At 31.9% G+C, this 15892-nt stretch overlaps 2 protein-coding genes across 3 annotated transcripts in view; both read right to left on the reverse strand.

Moving 5' to 3' along the window:
• The window catches only part of LOC114342278 (nitrilase and fragile histidine triad fusion protein NitFhit), a 368011-nt gene that overhangs the window by 90658 nt on the left and 261461 nt on the right, over positions 1-15892 (reverse strand). The window lies entirely within an intron of this gene.
• Positions 2381-3608, reverse strand: LOC126887017 (uncharacterized). 2 transcript variants are annotated; one of them, XM_050654321.1, is made up of 3 exons: positions 3143-3608; positions 2698-3079; positions 2381-2646 (listed from the first exon to the last, which is right to left on the reverse strand). In XM_050654321.1, exons 1-3 carry the CDS (start codon positions 3329-3331, stop codon positions 2477-2479), a joined length of 741 nt encoding a protein of 246 aa, XP_050510278.1. In that variant the 5' UTR covers positions 3332-3608; the 3' UTR covers positions 2381-2476. The 2 variants fall into 2 exon arrangements, with proteins under 2 accessions (XP_050510278.1, XP_050510277.1); XM_050654320.1 differs by having other exon boundaries at positions 2381-3079.

A 15892-nucleotide genomic window follows, 5' to 3' on the forward strand; every position in this document is an offset into this window, starting at 1 on the left:
ATTATTCAACCTTCTCTATTCAGTTATATTCTGGGCTGAAATAGTGCTTGTCCAGAACTTTTGTAAGTACTTTTAATCAGCAACTTTATAAAAGCTGATATAAAGCTGAAAAGGAGCTTTAATTTAATTAAATCGTTCATATTCGTTGCAAAAGGTGTATACTTAAGTTCGATGAAAAATGGCTTCTGCAGCTGATGATTATTAAGTATTATACAATTGCTTATATTTGCTATATAATTTTAATTATTTAGATAAAAGATATACACTGTGCTTTACTTAATATTTAAAAAATATGGATAAAAAATCAATTCAAAATTTTAAAAAAATAAAAAAATCTGGCCATTATTACCGAAAATTAAAGGTAAACCGTTCAAATTATGAAGAGTTTTTAAAAAATCTATATGCACCAAGTAGTGTTTCTTCTCATTCAAAAGCTAACGACACAGCATCAGGATCAGGTAATTTTGTTTTAATTTTGTGAGTATATTTTAAATAAAAAATAATTTGTTACATAGGTTCTAAAGAACAGGAGTGTATTTCTAGCACATCAAGTGATCTTGACGATAATCTAATGGAAACCAGTGAAACATCAGATGATGGTGACCAGTTTATTGATGAAGACATTTTTAAAACAGAAGATACTGAAACGCAATTATTGCCTTGTTCAAGTACCGAATTAGGAAATTGGGCAATCCGACATAATATTACACATGCAGCTCTAAAAGATCTCCTACAAATAATCAAGAGACAGTATGATTCTAGTTTATTTATCGATGCTAGAACATTATTAAAAACGCCAAAAAATACGAAAAAAAGTTGTAAAGTTATACAGGGTGGAGAATATTGGCATCAAGGTCTTGACGTTTGTCTAACGAACACTTTTAAAAACTTGTCAAAAGACATGTTAATACAGCTCAATGTAAATATAGATGGGTTGCCAATATATAAAAGTTCCAAACGTCAGTTTTGGCCAATTTTATGTAGCATATATGAAATGCCTGATATACAACCTATGATTGTTGGCATTTTCCATGGAAATAACAAGCCTCTAGATATAAATGAATTTTTGGAGCCTTTTGTTGAGGATGTTAAGCGGCTGCAATCAAATGGACTCTGTGTTAATGGGCATATGATTCACATAAAAATTAGATGCTTTATCTGCGATTCACCTGCACGGGCATTTATTAAAGGTATCTGTTTTTTTTAATTATTGCTTAAATTGACTAGTTTATTTTACAGGTGTAGTCAATTTCAATAGGATTAATGGATGCCTTAAATGCACTACTGAAGGCGAATATTCTTATCTTTCTCGAACTGTTGTATTTCCTGATATAAAATGTCCTCTTAGAACTGATGCAAAATTCAGAAGTAAACATTATGGTAAGCACCATAAAGGGCAAGAGTCACCAATTTTGAAAATTTCCGAAGTTGACATGGTGCAGGATTTTATAGTAGCAGATGAACTACATCTTTTAGAGCTAGGTGTGATGAAGCGTTGTCTAACAGGATGGAAAGATGGTTCTATGGGTTTCTCAAGTAAGCTATGTGCTCGTGATATTGAGAGGATCTCCAAACATATAATATCTGTGAAACTTCCATCTGAAATTCATCGTTCCACAAGAGGATTAGATTGCCTGGCATACTGGAAAGGAGTAGAATGGCGCAATTTTCTTAATTATATTGGAATTGTTATTTTAAAAGATGTGTTGAACACTGACGTTTATAAACATTTTTTACTTCTTTTTGTTGCTGTTAGAATATGTTCTTCTGACATGTATGCTGAAAATCGTTCGGTTGCCCAATTAATGTTTGAAAAATATATAGATGATTTTAAGATTATTTATGGCGTACAATTTATTACAAGCAACATTCATAACTTAGAACATGTGGTTGATGATGTTAATAGATTTGGACAACTTTTTACAATATCTACGTACCCATTTGAGAATACATTATTTCAACTAAAAAAATTATTGCGCCAAGGAAATAACAGTTTGCAGCAAATTGTTAATAGAATTGGCGAAAGAAATTTAATATTGAGCAATGATACAAAAAAGACAAGTTTACAGCCAGAAATTAAGAAAAGGGGGAATGTTATCAAGTGCTACATTTATTCTCATAATTTTTGTTTAAGTAATGTTTTCAAAAATTCATGGTTTTTAACAAATGACAATGACATTGTTCAAATGAATTCTGCATCAGAAAAAGGTGGTAAAATATTCATACATGGAAAATCTGTTAAGAAAAAAGAAGATTTCTTTAGTTATCCCATTCGATCATCAAATTTACACATATATATTTGCAACATTACAAATTTAAATAATATGAAACTTTATTTGCTAGAGAATGTTGTTTGTAAAATGGTTGTTATAAAATACAATGAAAGTAAAATTGTTTTTATTCCTCTTCTACACACTATTAAAAATAAACAAAACTTGAATGTAAATTAAAAAGTTTTTTTAATAAAAATGTTCTTTTAGTCCGTGTCTGTATCATTATTATCTTCCTCTTCAACCTCGTCATGTTCTATTATAGCATCTTCACCGTCAGCTTCATATTTTTCCATACCATATTCATCGTTATCTTCATCATATTCTTTTTCTTCATTAAATGATTGCTCATTTTCATAAAAAATTTCATTTTCGCCTGAAATAATAATTTTTATGTTATACATTTTTTTAATATAGGTACCTTTACCTTGTCTTTGAGCAACACCTTTTCTGTTTCCACTTAAACGTTGTTTTTTAACCATTGATTTTTTTCTTCTATGTATTGAAGATTGGCGGATGCCTCCAGTTAAACTACGCTTCTTTGCATTTCTTGTAATTCCAATTATAAATTTTTTCAACAAAGCCTTCGAAAAATCTTTATTGGAACTTTGGACTATTGTAAAAAACACTTCTAAAATATTTTTGCAATTTTTAATACAACATTTTTCAGTGTTGCTTCTACTTCCTCCCGTCCACGAACACTGCACCATAAATTTTTTCTCAAAAAAATAATCTACAATACTATAGCAGGTATCCAAACCATTACTAGTATCAGGAATATTACCAATAATTTTTTTAAAATAATTTCTCTAGAAAACAGTATCAACATTAAATTTAAAAGATTAAATGAAAACTGAAATAATATAACTTACTACTTTCTTTTCATAATTTGGATCTTTGAGATTTTCCTCTAATTGACTTAACTCCTGTGAGGTTGAAACGGCATGAAATTCAAATTGAATATTGTCATCATCCTGATGATTGTTTTTAAAATTCTGCATTGCTGACAATAATTTGGCATCAAAATCTGATTTAATTGCCGCAACTGCCTTCACCAACATATCTTTTACGCTCTCTGTTATATCATTTTTAAACTGATTAAATTTTTGCTCAATGTCATTCAACTTGTTAATAATGTCGTTTTTACTTTCTTCTCCAATCAAAGGCTTATAATTAAGGGTGCAAAAAAAAAGTAATTAAAGTAATAATTTTAAATGTTTCCAATAAAAACTTACCTGTTCGATGACATTTAAAAACTGCGCATTTGCAATTGCTTCAGGAGAAATAATTGCCTCATCCGAAAAATTGGTTTCCAAAATTATATTTTCGCTTTCAACAACAGGCTTAGGAGTTTCTTCCGGTATGATTGGTTGAAACGAACAAAATTTTGACGATGATGATGCAAACAGAGTTTCAAAATTTTGTTGACTAGTGACCTTTTTTGTGTTTCTTACTTTATTTTTTTCTTTCATTTCTCCTAAAACCTCGGAATCAGTTGAAGACGTTGCCGAACCTCCCGACATTTCTAAAAGTTCAGTTTCAGCTGCAATGCGATTTTTATAATAATTTCTTTTGATGCGACATATTATTTTATTCCACGTAATGTCTGGAGTAGAATTGACATCCTTTATCAGATTTTTCACGTTTTTTGGTGGCCAAAATAAAATTTTGTTTTTTATCCACTTGTGTGGAACAACAGTTAAGACCGACCTTCCAGCTTCTATCGTCTCAACGATTTTAAAATGGGGTTCTGTAATAAATTAAACTAATTAAAATTTCAAATATTAACTACAATATTACATAGGTACATAAGTAGAAAAAAAGAAGTTTTAAATTTCATCCAATGCATAGGCAACTCATATTACGTTCTTATAATAATAAAAGTATACTTTTTATTTACCCATTATTTTAATTAGAAGATTTGTAACTTATTAGTAGTTTGTTAATATCAGTCTCCTTATATAAATAAATATATCCCAGGTTTATTCTAATTATTTAAGACCAAAATATTTCATAATTTAATAAGTTTAATACTAAATGTAAAAAAATAATTAACCTAACTTTTTTTAAATGTATAATATTGATAATTATTAATATCCATTTTTACAAACACTTTGTATACTTAAAGAATAAATAATAAACAACGTACTTACCTGGATTACACCTATTCATTTTGACTTAAAACTTACGCAAAAATCACTATAAAAATAGGAAAAACAAATAAATTTTGATCTCCGTTTACAGACAAGACAGTATTTTCGCGGTAAATCCCAGGAGTGTTTTGTTCTGCTAATAATCAATCTCAATTCAGCTAAAATTTAGTGAATGTGGCGTTTGTTTACTTTTGCAGAAAGTATTCAGAAGTTATTCAACTAAAATTCCGATAATTATTTTCAGCTTTTGTTCGACAAATAAACAGCGCTTCTTCAAATTTATTTCAGCTGTTGTTCAGCTTCCAAAGCATTTCATTTATACAATAAAATACACATTTTTGGTAAGTGCCAGATTAGCTCAGTGGGATAGGCAGTGATATATGGATCGAGAGGTAGCAGGTTCAAATCGCACAGAAGACACTATAAAATAAAAAAAGTAAGTATTACGATTTTAAATAAAATAATAAAATAAGTGTGAAATTGAAGTTAAAAGAAAGCTAATGTCGATAATAAATCGTAATAAATATATAAAAAAAAAACATTTTTGTTTTATTTATAAAAAGCTGAAGAAGAGTTGAAAAATAGACTGTATAATATCTGCAAAAGCTACTTTTCAGCAAGGAAACAAATTATATAACACGTGAAAATTGGTCAAAAGCAGCTGAACAAAGGCTGAAAGTAAAGCTGTTTAGAAACTGAATAAGTATTTCTTCATTTTGCAGAAGTGGTACAGTAGCAATATGAATAGCCATATAAAAGTTGAAGAAGCGCTAATAAATGCTACTTTATTCAGCTTTAAGCTGATTATCTTCTCCTTTGTCGCCTGTTTAGAATCTGAACAGATGCATAAACAAACTAATCGACTACCTTTGTTCAACATGCAAGCTTCTAAAATTAGCTGATGAAACGTTAAATCAACTTAAAATGTTTGTTGGGAAGTATCGTTTAATTTTAACGTTTATTTACACGTTTATTTACATTCTAACGTTTATTTACAAACACCCTGCATTTTGCAGAATGGTAAAAAACAGTAAATTGTTATTATGATTTAACAATGTTTACATTAATAATTTAACTTATATTTGACAGTTGACAGTTATATTGTACCTACTTGTTAGTTTTAGTTCTAATAAATTTTGTTGGCATTGTTGGTTAGTTACATAAATAAATTAAGTAAAAATTAAAAAATTACTTGTGATTTAAGGAAGGTGGACAAACCATATGTATAACATGGGAGTAAAGTGCCTTTTCCCCCCTTGAATGATTACTGCCCTCCGCTACGCGTCGGGCAGTAAACTTCATTCTCAGGAGGAAAAGTAGCACTTTCCTTCCTTGTTATACAAATAGCTATTTCTTCAATAGTAATTAAGTAGTTACACCATCTACAACTTTTTTTTTATTCAGCGCCATTTTTAAAAACTGACTGTCCCATTTGGACATAAGAGTAGTGAATCAGTAGATAGCAGTAAAACCCATCGCAGTAGATATATCCCCACCGCTAAAATTTGCTGCGATAACAGTGAACTGCTATGTGAAACTGCCGCATAACATACACAGCCACATCACGCACTATGCTCTGCTTTTCACTATCACCTATCACTCAAACTAGTTCAAAAGGCTTTGTCCTCTTCAATCTTCTAGTTTGCCCAGTAGTATCGAGGAGCTGGATTTCCTCAATATTCTTGTACTTATTTAAGTTGTTTGTCGGGATTCCTGCTATCTTCTTGATGATTATATCCAGGTTCCATTCCTAGGTCTTAATATTTGTTTATAAAGTAATACCTTATTATGCATGGACAATGTTGACTTTCTTCCAATTAGCCAATACACTTTTTATATCTTTATTTTGGTTATATCTGGTTTTTTGTAGACCACTTTCAGCTGATTCTAAAAAAAAATTAAAATGAACGGTAATTTTTCTATTCTTTACAATTAAAAATCAAAATATTTACAGGTAATACATGCATAAATGATTCGTTTCATAAAGAAAATTGAAAACGGATTTTATAATACTTACATAATTGTTTAAGAGATCCAGCCAGAGCCAAAACTAGCATACTAAACAGTACAGTTGAGTACAGCAAAAAAAGCCACTAATTTCCATTTTTCACCCCCTTATCGATGCATTTTTTTCCAATCAAAATTTTTACTAAATTTTTAGGTTATCTTATGATGAAAATGAAATAATTGATGACTTGATGACCAATGACCACGCGACGCTACATAGATACTCGCGCGGCAAATTTGAAAATGAACGCAAATTGAATAGTAAATGGCCTCTCTTTAGAGTATGGAAAATTTTACCCCTGCAGGAGGACATTGTACTCTTTTCATAGAATATCTTGTGGTAACTTTCCAGCCATAATTTAATCAGATGTTCACGGAATAGAACTTTGATAGTAGAATTCCTGGAATGTTTTGTTGTTAGGGGAAACTTTTATTTTATTTATTCTTGAATATTTCCTGTTGTTAAACATTGTAACCAATAATTTACAAATAAGATTTTCATTACATTACATGAAATCAAAAACATGTTTTGGATATTAAACTATATAGGTAGTTTATAATTGTAATAATTTAATATACAATTTTGAATTAAGATTTAATCTTTTCGATTTAAACTACAGTAAAACTTGTGTTACCGGCCCCCTGCCAACACCGGCCACCTGTACTAACGGCCAGTTTAAAAATTCCCCACACTAATTACAGTAAAACCTGTCAGTAACGGCCGCTAAAAATGAAAAAGCTATTGGCCGATATAGAAAGGTGACCGGTATTGCTAGTTTTTGTAGTCTAGATATAATTGGTTTGGGGAATTTTTAAACTGGCCGTTAGTACAGGTGGCCAGTATCACAGGCTGTACTGTATATCTAGGCTACAAAAACTGGCAATAACGACCACTTTTCTATATCGGCCAATAGTTCTTTCATTTTAGTGGCCGTTAGTGACAGGTTTGACTGTATTTCATTAACGTAAAGTTAACGCAAGTTAATATTTTATTGAATTATTTTGCTATTTGATCCCGTAATTGGTATAATGTGTCCAATATAAGCGTTCATAAAACGTCCGTATTTCGTCCAGTATGGACGTCCAAAGGACGTTCAACGTCGGACGTCCAAAGGACGTCCATATTTATTCCGTCCGAAGGACGTCCAACGTCGGACGTCCAAAGGACGTCCATATTTATTCCTTCCGAAGGACGTCCAACATGGGACGTCCAAAGGACGTCCGTTTATAGTCCATGGACGTTAGGACCAAAAATGGACCTATTTTGGACGTCCAAAGGACGTCGTGTGCTATTATGGACATAACATATATTATATACGTACGGAATTTAGTTCGGCAAAGTGATGACGAAAAAATCAGGAGAAGAACAAAGGTGACTGACGTCATCGAAAGGATAGCCAGGTTGAAGTGGAGATGGGCAGGACACATAGCCAGAATGACAGATGGGCAATGAACAAAGAGGTTATTAGAGTGGAGGCCAAGAGAAGACAAAAAAAGCGTCGGTCGACCGCCTACAAGATGGACTGACGACTTAAGAAAGCTAAATAAAAACTGGATGAGAGCGACGCAGGATAGATGGGGTTGGAAACGAGGGGAGGAGGCCTATGTTCAGCAGTGGACTTTTGAGGCTGGATGAAGAAGAATGACGGTCGCTAATTAAATATTTTTCTCCATCTAAAAAGGGCACAACGTCCCTAAAGAAGTTTTCACTTCAAAAATTTATTTCGTTGAAGCAATGACGGTTGCTAATTTAATACTTTTTCCCCATCGAAAAAGTGCAAAACGTCTCTAAAGAAGTTTTCACTTCAAAAATTTATTTTTGTCGAAACAATGACGGTCGCTAATTCAATACTTTTTCCTCATCTAAAAAGGGCAAAACGTCCCTAAAAAGTTTTCACTTCAAAAATTATTCCGTCGAAGCAATGACGGTCGCTGATTCAATACTTTTTCCCTATCTAAAAATGGCAAAATGTCCCTAAAGAAATTTTCACTTCAAAACATTATTTCGTCGACGCAATGACGGTCGCTAATTCAATACTTGTTCCCCATCTAAAAAGTGTCCAACGTCCCTAAAGAAGTTTTCACTTCAAAAATTTATTTCGCCGAAGCGATGACGGTAGCTAATTCAACACTTTTCCCCTAAAAAGTGCTTAACGTCCCTAAAGAACTTTTCACTTCAAAAATGTATTTCGCCGAAGCGATGATGGTCGCCAATTCAACACTTTTCCCCATCTAAAAAATGCACAATGTCCTTAACGAAGTGTTCACTTTAAAAATTTATTTCGTCGAAGCAATGACGGTCGCGATGACCGTCGTTAATTCAATACTTTTTCCCCATTTAAAAAGTGCACAACGTCCCTAAAGAAGTTTTTACTTCAATAATATTACTATTATTATGTGTACATTATAATAATATACGTACAAAATTTATTTCGTCGAAGCGATGACGGTCGCGAAATCAAATCATTTTCCCCATTCCAAAATATATTTTACATTTATTTCAAATTTAAATACTCCTACACAATTTATATATACAGCGTGTCTACTTGAGTTGGAAACATATGGGAAACTTTTTTATTATTAATTTTACGAAAAAAAGTTATTCTTTATAAAAAGTTCTGCATGCCCCAAAACCTAAGATTCAATCATCAGATATCAAATTTTCTGAATATTATACGAGGTATGTCAAAAAATATGAATTTCGGTCAAGGGTAAAGTACCTTTATTTCTCTCAATATCGAAAATTCTTATGATAAAAAGTTGTTTGGAATTAAAAACTAAGATCAAATATGCAATTACATGCTTCTTATTGAAAAAAAAAATTTTTTTTTCTCAAATTTAAGGATACCCAACATTGTTTTTAATTATTACAAATATGATAACTCGTTTATTATTCATTTTACGAAAAAAAGTTATTCTTCGTAAAAAGCTTTGCATGGTCTAAAATCTAAGACACAACCATGATATATCAACTTTTATTAATTTTATACGAGGTGTGTCAAAAAATATGAAATTCGCTCAATATTATAGCACCTTTATATTTCACAGTATTTCAATTAGAAGGATGTAATTGCATATTGACACATAGTTTTTAGTTCTAAACAACTTTTTTAATAACTGTTTTCAATATTGTGAAAAATAAAGGTACTTTACTCTTGAGTGATATTCATATTTTTTGACATAACTCGTATAAAATTAATAAAATGTGATATCTGTTGGTTGCATCTTCGGCCTTATGACCTACAGAGCTTTTTATAAAGAATACCTTTTTTTCGTAAAAGTAATAATAAAAGAGTTATCGTATGTGTAATGAATCAAAACGAAGTTAGTATCAATAAATTTGAGAAAAATTTGGAAAATATTTTTTTCCAATTAGAAGCATGTAATTGCATATTTGAGCTTAGTTTTTATTTCCAAACAACTTTTCAGAATAAGCATTTTCGATATTGAGAGAAATAAAGGTACTTTACTCTCTTGAACGAAGTTCATATTTTTTGACATACCTCGTATAATATTCAGAAAATTTGATATCTGATGATTGAATCTTAGGTTTTGGGGCATGCAGAACTTTTTATAAAGAATAACGTTTTTTCGTAAAATTAATAATAAAAAAGTTTCCCATATGTTTCCAACTCAAGTAGACACGCTGTACATACACATAATAAATATACGTAAAAAATTTATTTCGCCGAAGAGATGACGGTCGCGAAATAAATCCTTTTTCCCCATCTAAAAATAGGTTTTACATTTATTTTAAATTTAAATACCTCTACACAGTTTATATATACATACATACACATAATACACTCCTGGCCAAAAAAATTGGGACACCTTAAAAATGGGTCATTTTTGATGTCTTGAATCTCCTAAACCTGTTGTCCGATTTTAGTGATTTTTTTAGTATGTTATAGCCTTATTCTTTAAGAATCTCGATGTAGTAATATTGTTGCTAAACATGTAAATGTCATTATATACCGGGTGTAACAATAATACTGTGTTTTTTCCTCAAAGTTCGGAACACCCTGTGGAATATTCTAGCATTTAAAAAATATTGAAATTAAAACTCAATTGTAGCATTAGCCTTTCTTAACATTCTGCTTTATGACTCATTCACTTATATTGGATAATGAAAAAGTTAGGTACTTTGACAACTAGCCATGTTCTTCATCAATACAGGGTGTTTCTAAATAAGCGCGACAAACTTTAAGGGGTAATTCGGCATGAAAAAATAATGACCGTTTGATTTATAAACATTTATCTGCAAATGCTTCGTTTCCTAAATACGGGATGGTGAATTATTTCTTACAGACTGACGATTTATTTATTGCTCTAAAACCGGTTGAGATATGCTAATGAAATTTGGTGGGTTTTAAGAGGTAGTTATTACGCATTTTTTGACGTACAATTATTTATTTTATATTCACCATTGGCATGCATACAGGTCATATAACCCGGCCATGTACCCTGTATGCACGCCAATGGTGAATATAAAATTTTTAGTTGTATGTCAAAAAAATGTAAAATAAATACCTCGTAAAACCTACCACATTTCATTTGCATACCTCAACTGGTTTTAGAGTAATAAATAAATCGTCTGTTTGTAAGAAAAAATTCAACATCCCCTATTTCGAAAACGAACCATTTGCGGACATATGTTATAAAGCAAACTGTAATTATTTTTCATGTTGAATTAACCCTTAAAGTTTGTCGCACTTATTTAGAAACACCCTGTATTGATGAAGAACATGGCTAATTGCTAAAGTACCTAACTTTTTTATTATCCAACATAAGTGGATGAGTCAAAAAACATAATGTTAAGAAATCCTAAGGCTACAATTGAGTTTTAATTTCAATATTTTTTAAATGCTAGAATCTGCCACAGGTTGTTCCGAACTTTGAGGAAAAACACAGTATTATTGTTACACCCGTTATATAATGGCATTTACATGTTTAGCAACAATATTACTACATCGAGATTCTTAAAGAATAAGGCTATAACATACTAAAAAAAAAATCACTAAGATCGGACAACAGGTTTAGGAGATTCAAGACATCAAAAATGACCCATTTTTAAGGTGTCCCGATTTTTTGGCCAAGAGTGTATATAGCATAAGCGATGACGGTCGCGAATTAAATGGTTTTCCCTCTATCCAAAAGTCGCGATGACGGTCGCGAATTCAATGTTTTCCCCTATCCAAAAATCGCACAACGTTCCTCGCCTAAAGAAGTTGTCACTTCAAAAATATCTAATAGTTTTCGATATACAGTCGAACCCGCTTATTGGAATAGCCTTTGTACTAAGCAAAAGTATTCCTATAACCGGGATATTCTCATAACCAATCATTTGTGGCTAGTATAAACGTTTCGGGGCCACAAATTTCTATTCCTTAAAGCGGGATATTCTTATAAGAGGTATTCTAATAAGCGGGTTCGACTGTATTGGAAAAAATCGTTTTTATTTTGTAACTTCAAAGAGCTGTAACTTTTTTTATGTGCATATTTGAGGCCTTTAGAACACAAGGGGTGTAAGTGACAATTTTTAGGAAATTGGATTAAATACAAAAATGGACTCCCAAACACATAGAAAACATGATGGCTTCAAACTTTCTACATAAACTAACATATAAAATGATCCAAAATGATGTGTCATTGAAAACAAGCCAAGTAGTACCTAGCTAGATTTTTTAAATTTGTCTAGAACTTTGAATAGTTGTCTCAAAACTTGGCACTTACACACACCTCTTGTGTTCTAAGGGCCTCATTTGTACTAAGGTAAGTTAGGTTCAATCGCACTATTTTTGGTCTGAGAATATGTGATTTAATTTAAAACCTGCCTTTTTGTTACACCCTGTATATATTTGGAAAATTCACAAAAACTACAAATTAATATTTATTTAATAAAAGTAGGTACATAATGTGTATGATTTATTCACTATACTTATACATTGTAATTAACGTGCTGGCCACACTCTTGTAAAAACTGGCCCAAATTTATGTTATCTGTTATCATAATTTCTCATCAGATTTATGAGGCACTGGTTTGCTCTCTGATATTTATTGGTGGAAGGTGTATCTGATTCTGATTGTCCTACTTCTAACCTTATGCTAATCTTGTCTTAGTTGTACAAGGTAATCTTATCTTAGTTGTTCCTTTAGCAACTTTGTCTATCACGAGATATGGGTTGGGGTGATTACAGCTAAACATGCTATTAAAAGCGTGATGCCACGATTCTGGATTCTGCAGAATTTGTTGTCGTCGGTAACCCTTCCAGAGTAATATTATTGCAATTCCACATGTCAATTGCAAAACATGGATTTTTTGGTGGAAGTGTATGTCCAACCTAGATTGTAATAAAGTAATTGATAAAACTGACATCTTTCGTCTTTTCTGAAGCTATCAATTAACTGGGTCTCCAGGAGTTCGAATACTTAGGAAACCTCTACTGGTGGCACAAACGAAACAGCACAAAATGATTTGATTAAGGTCTTAAAAAATTCATCATCTCTGTACAGTTGCCCTAAACCTAATTGCTGCACTTTACGCCACATTTCTTTACAAAAATGAAAGAAACAATCAAGGCCGCCGCCAGAAAAAAATTTAGGGAGGGTCAAAATCTTTAAGTCGCTTTTCTATTCTAGAAATGAATGAAAGAACTAGAAATATTTTAATATTCATATGTAGGGATTCTTTAAAGACAATCGTAATAAAAGTCCGTGTAATGTTTAAGAGTTTTAATTAATAAAATAGATAACTAAATTATTGATACTATTAAATTGACGAAATGTAAAAGTGTTTGTGTATTTGCGACTAAAATTTTAGGTGTTCTTATTCTTACAAAAAAGAAATGTATTTATAGATAATTTGCGTCTAATCAATGTAATACCCGTCTTAATTCGTCTTTTTCAAAGTGTTATCCCAAAGAACACCTCTGTCGCGTTTATGATGTTAAAATCGACTGACTGCTAATCTTCCCCTTTTCATGGTTTAATTCGCTTTCGTGGGAACTAGCCTATTAAAATTGGTTCAAAGTATGTACCGACCTGCCGACCCTTTCCAATAAACTAAAACTATAAAAATTAGTCAAGCCAGCTACTTGTTTATCTTACCGATTGAAAAATAAACACAACCTTTTCACTAAAACTACCCATCGATTAGATACGCCCACACAGCTGTCCCTAAGGGACGGCCGCTCGTTTTCGTGTTTCTACTAATGATTAAAAAATATATATACATATTATACACGAGTCTCCAAAATTAAGGTAAAATATTTACAGTTCTACACATATATTAATACAGAAAAGATTAATAAGTAAATAAAAACTGTAATCTCCTTCGATCTTGACCAAATTTATTGAGACGGAGTTGTTTTATCTGTAATTATCCAGGGGGGTCGGCGGACCCGCCCTGACCCCCTTGCCGGCGGGTCTGGAAACAATCATAAATTCTAATATTAGGGACTAGTCGCCTAAAGGTGTTAACGTAACTGCCATCTCAAAATTAGGTCTTGCTTCAGGTCGAATGGTATCAATTTTCTCGAAAACTTTGATCAAACTTCACTCATAAGTATGTTCATGTTTGTTTGACAAAAATGCGTAAATGAATGGTATCGTTTTGTTGCGAAGGACCCAGTCCCGGATTAACAATCATGGGGCCCCCAGGCAAGCTAAGCTATGAGGCCCCTTAAGAAACCTCCGCCTTCTCCTTCCAAAACCACGGATAATCTCTCCATCTTCAAGCGGTATTCCATGGATATAAAATATAACGGTGACAGTTTTTAATAATTTTCATTTTTGAAAATGACCGTTCTCCTGTTGCGTTTGTAATTAGTAACACAAGATAAGTCTTAAAAGCTACTCACACATTTGGAAACGTCGATTCGAGTTTGTTCTCATAAGTAACCCAAAATTACTGTGACTCAGGAATAAATTGTTTTCCCTGCAACCTGCAAGTCTTGAAGCAAGGCTATAAAATATTTAAACTGCACTAGTTCGTCTTCAATTTCAGGATTCGTATTATCAGAATAGTTTTCTTGTAGATTTGAAACACACTCTTTTATTTGAGTAAGTATCACTCAGTTTTGGAAAAACACACAAAACACTGAGTTCACTGACTGTTACGCTGTCAACCGACGACTCAGCTCAGTAATTAGTTTATCCAAAATTAGTAGATACGTCTCAACCTTTAACTTTTTTCCATCCTGTAGAAAAACTTCATTGGAGCATGTAGTTTTCTTGCTTGCTTTCCTTCGTCGGAATATTAAGAGTAATATGGTAGATCGCACGACTTCTGCTCGTAGTAAGCAAAAATTATCTCTCTTAAGTTCTTTAAAAGAACTTCAAAAGTGAATTTAGAAGCTGAACTGTAGTTTGAAGTTCAATATCTTCTCTCTGTAATGATTTACTGACAGCTTTGATGCGTTCTAAAAGGGTACCCCCCGTTAAGATAGGCAAAATGCCCTCACTCCCAGAATTCAATTTTTTTAATTTTTTTACGTTCTATGCAATTAAAAAATGAGATAACGCGGATTTTTAGCTCGCCACCCCCCTTACCCCTCCTCCCACAGCCAAAAAGGTAGATTTTTAGATTTAATTTTTTTTAGTTGGGTTGCAATTGATTTAAAAATTTCAAAAAATTCACACATGTATCTGAGACTTTTACAAAACATGTCCATTTTTTATGGACCCCTAGGTCGAGTGTACATAACCTCAAAATTTTTTTAACTTTTTTAAAGCTTATAACTTTTTCTTGGAGGGGGCTGCAGGTCCAATTTTTTTTGCATTTTGTGTATTTTATCAAAAGCTATCTCTCTGATTTTTTTCAGATTTTTCCGTTAGGTGCACCATCTTGAAAAATCCGGAAAACTGTTTTTTAGGGGGTTTTTGGGGATTTTCTCCATTTTATAGACTGCAACATAGATCAACTCAAGGTTTTGTTAATAGATTATGCATAATTTGAAATAACTGAGTATTTTAGGACTATCAAAAATTGGGCAAAACACGATTAAACCCCCCAAAAACCATGTTTTTCTAAGTTATATAAGGGTTTTTGCGGGCTTAATGATATTTTTTGAGATCGATACAACCTTAATATTTTTTTTCATTTTTTTACGTTATATGTGATTAAAAAATAAGATTCATCGCATTTTTAGCCCACCACCCCCTCCCCCTGTCCCCACAAAAACGTCAATTCTTTTATTTTTTATTTAGTTAAAGTTTTGTAAAGGTTTTTGCGGGTCTAATCATATTTTTTGAAATTGAATTATTCTTATAATTTGTAATATCTAATATGCTGAATATTTTTTAAATTTTTTTACGTTCTATGTGATTAAAAATTTAGGACTCACCGCAATTTTAGCCCACTTCCCCTATTACCCCTCCCCCACAGCCAAAAACGTAAATTTTTCGATTTTATTTTTTTTTTAAGTTGGCTTTGCAATTAAATCGCAAATGTTGTTCTAAAGC

Source organism: Diabrotica virgifera, chromosome 6 (assembly GCF_917563875.1).
Source record: "Diabrotica virgifera virgifera chromosome 6, PGI_DIABVI_V3a".
Lineage (NCBI taxonomy): Eukaryota > Metazoa > Arthropoda > Insecta > Coleoptera > Chrysomelidae > Diabrotica > Diabrotica virgifera.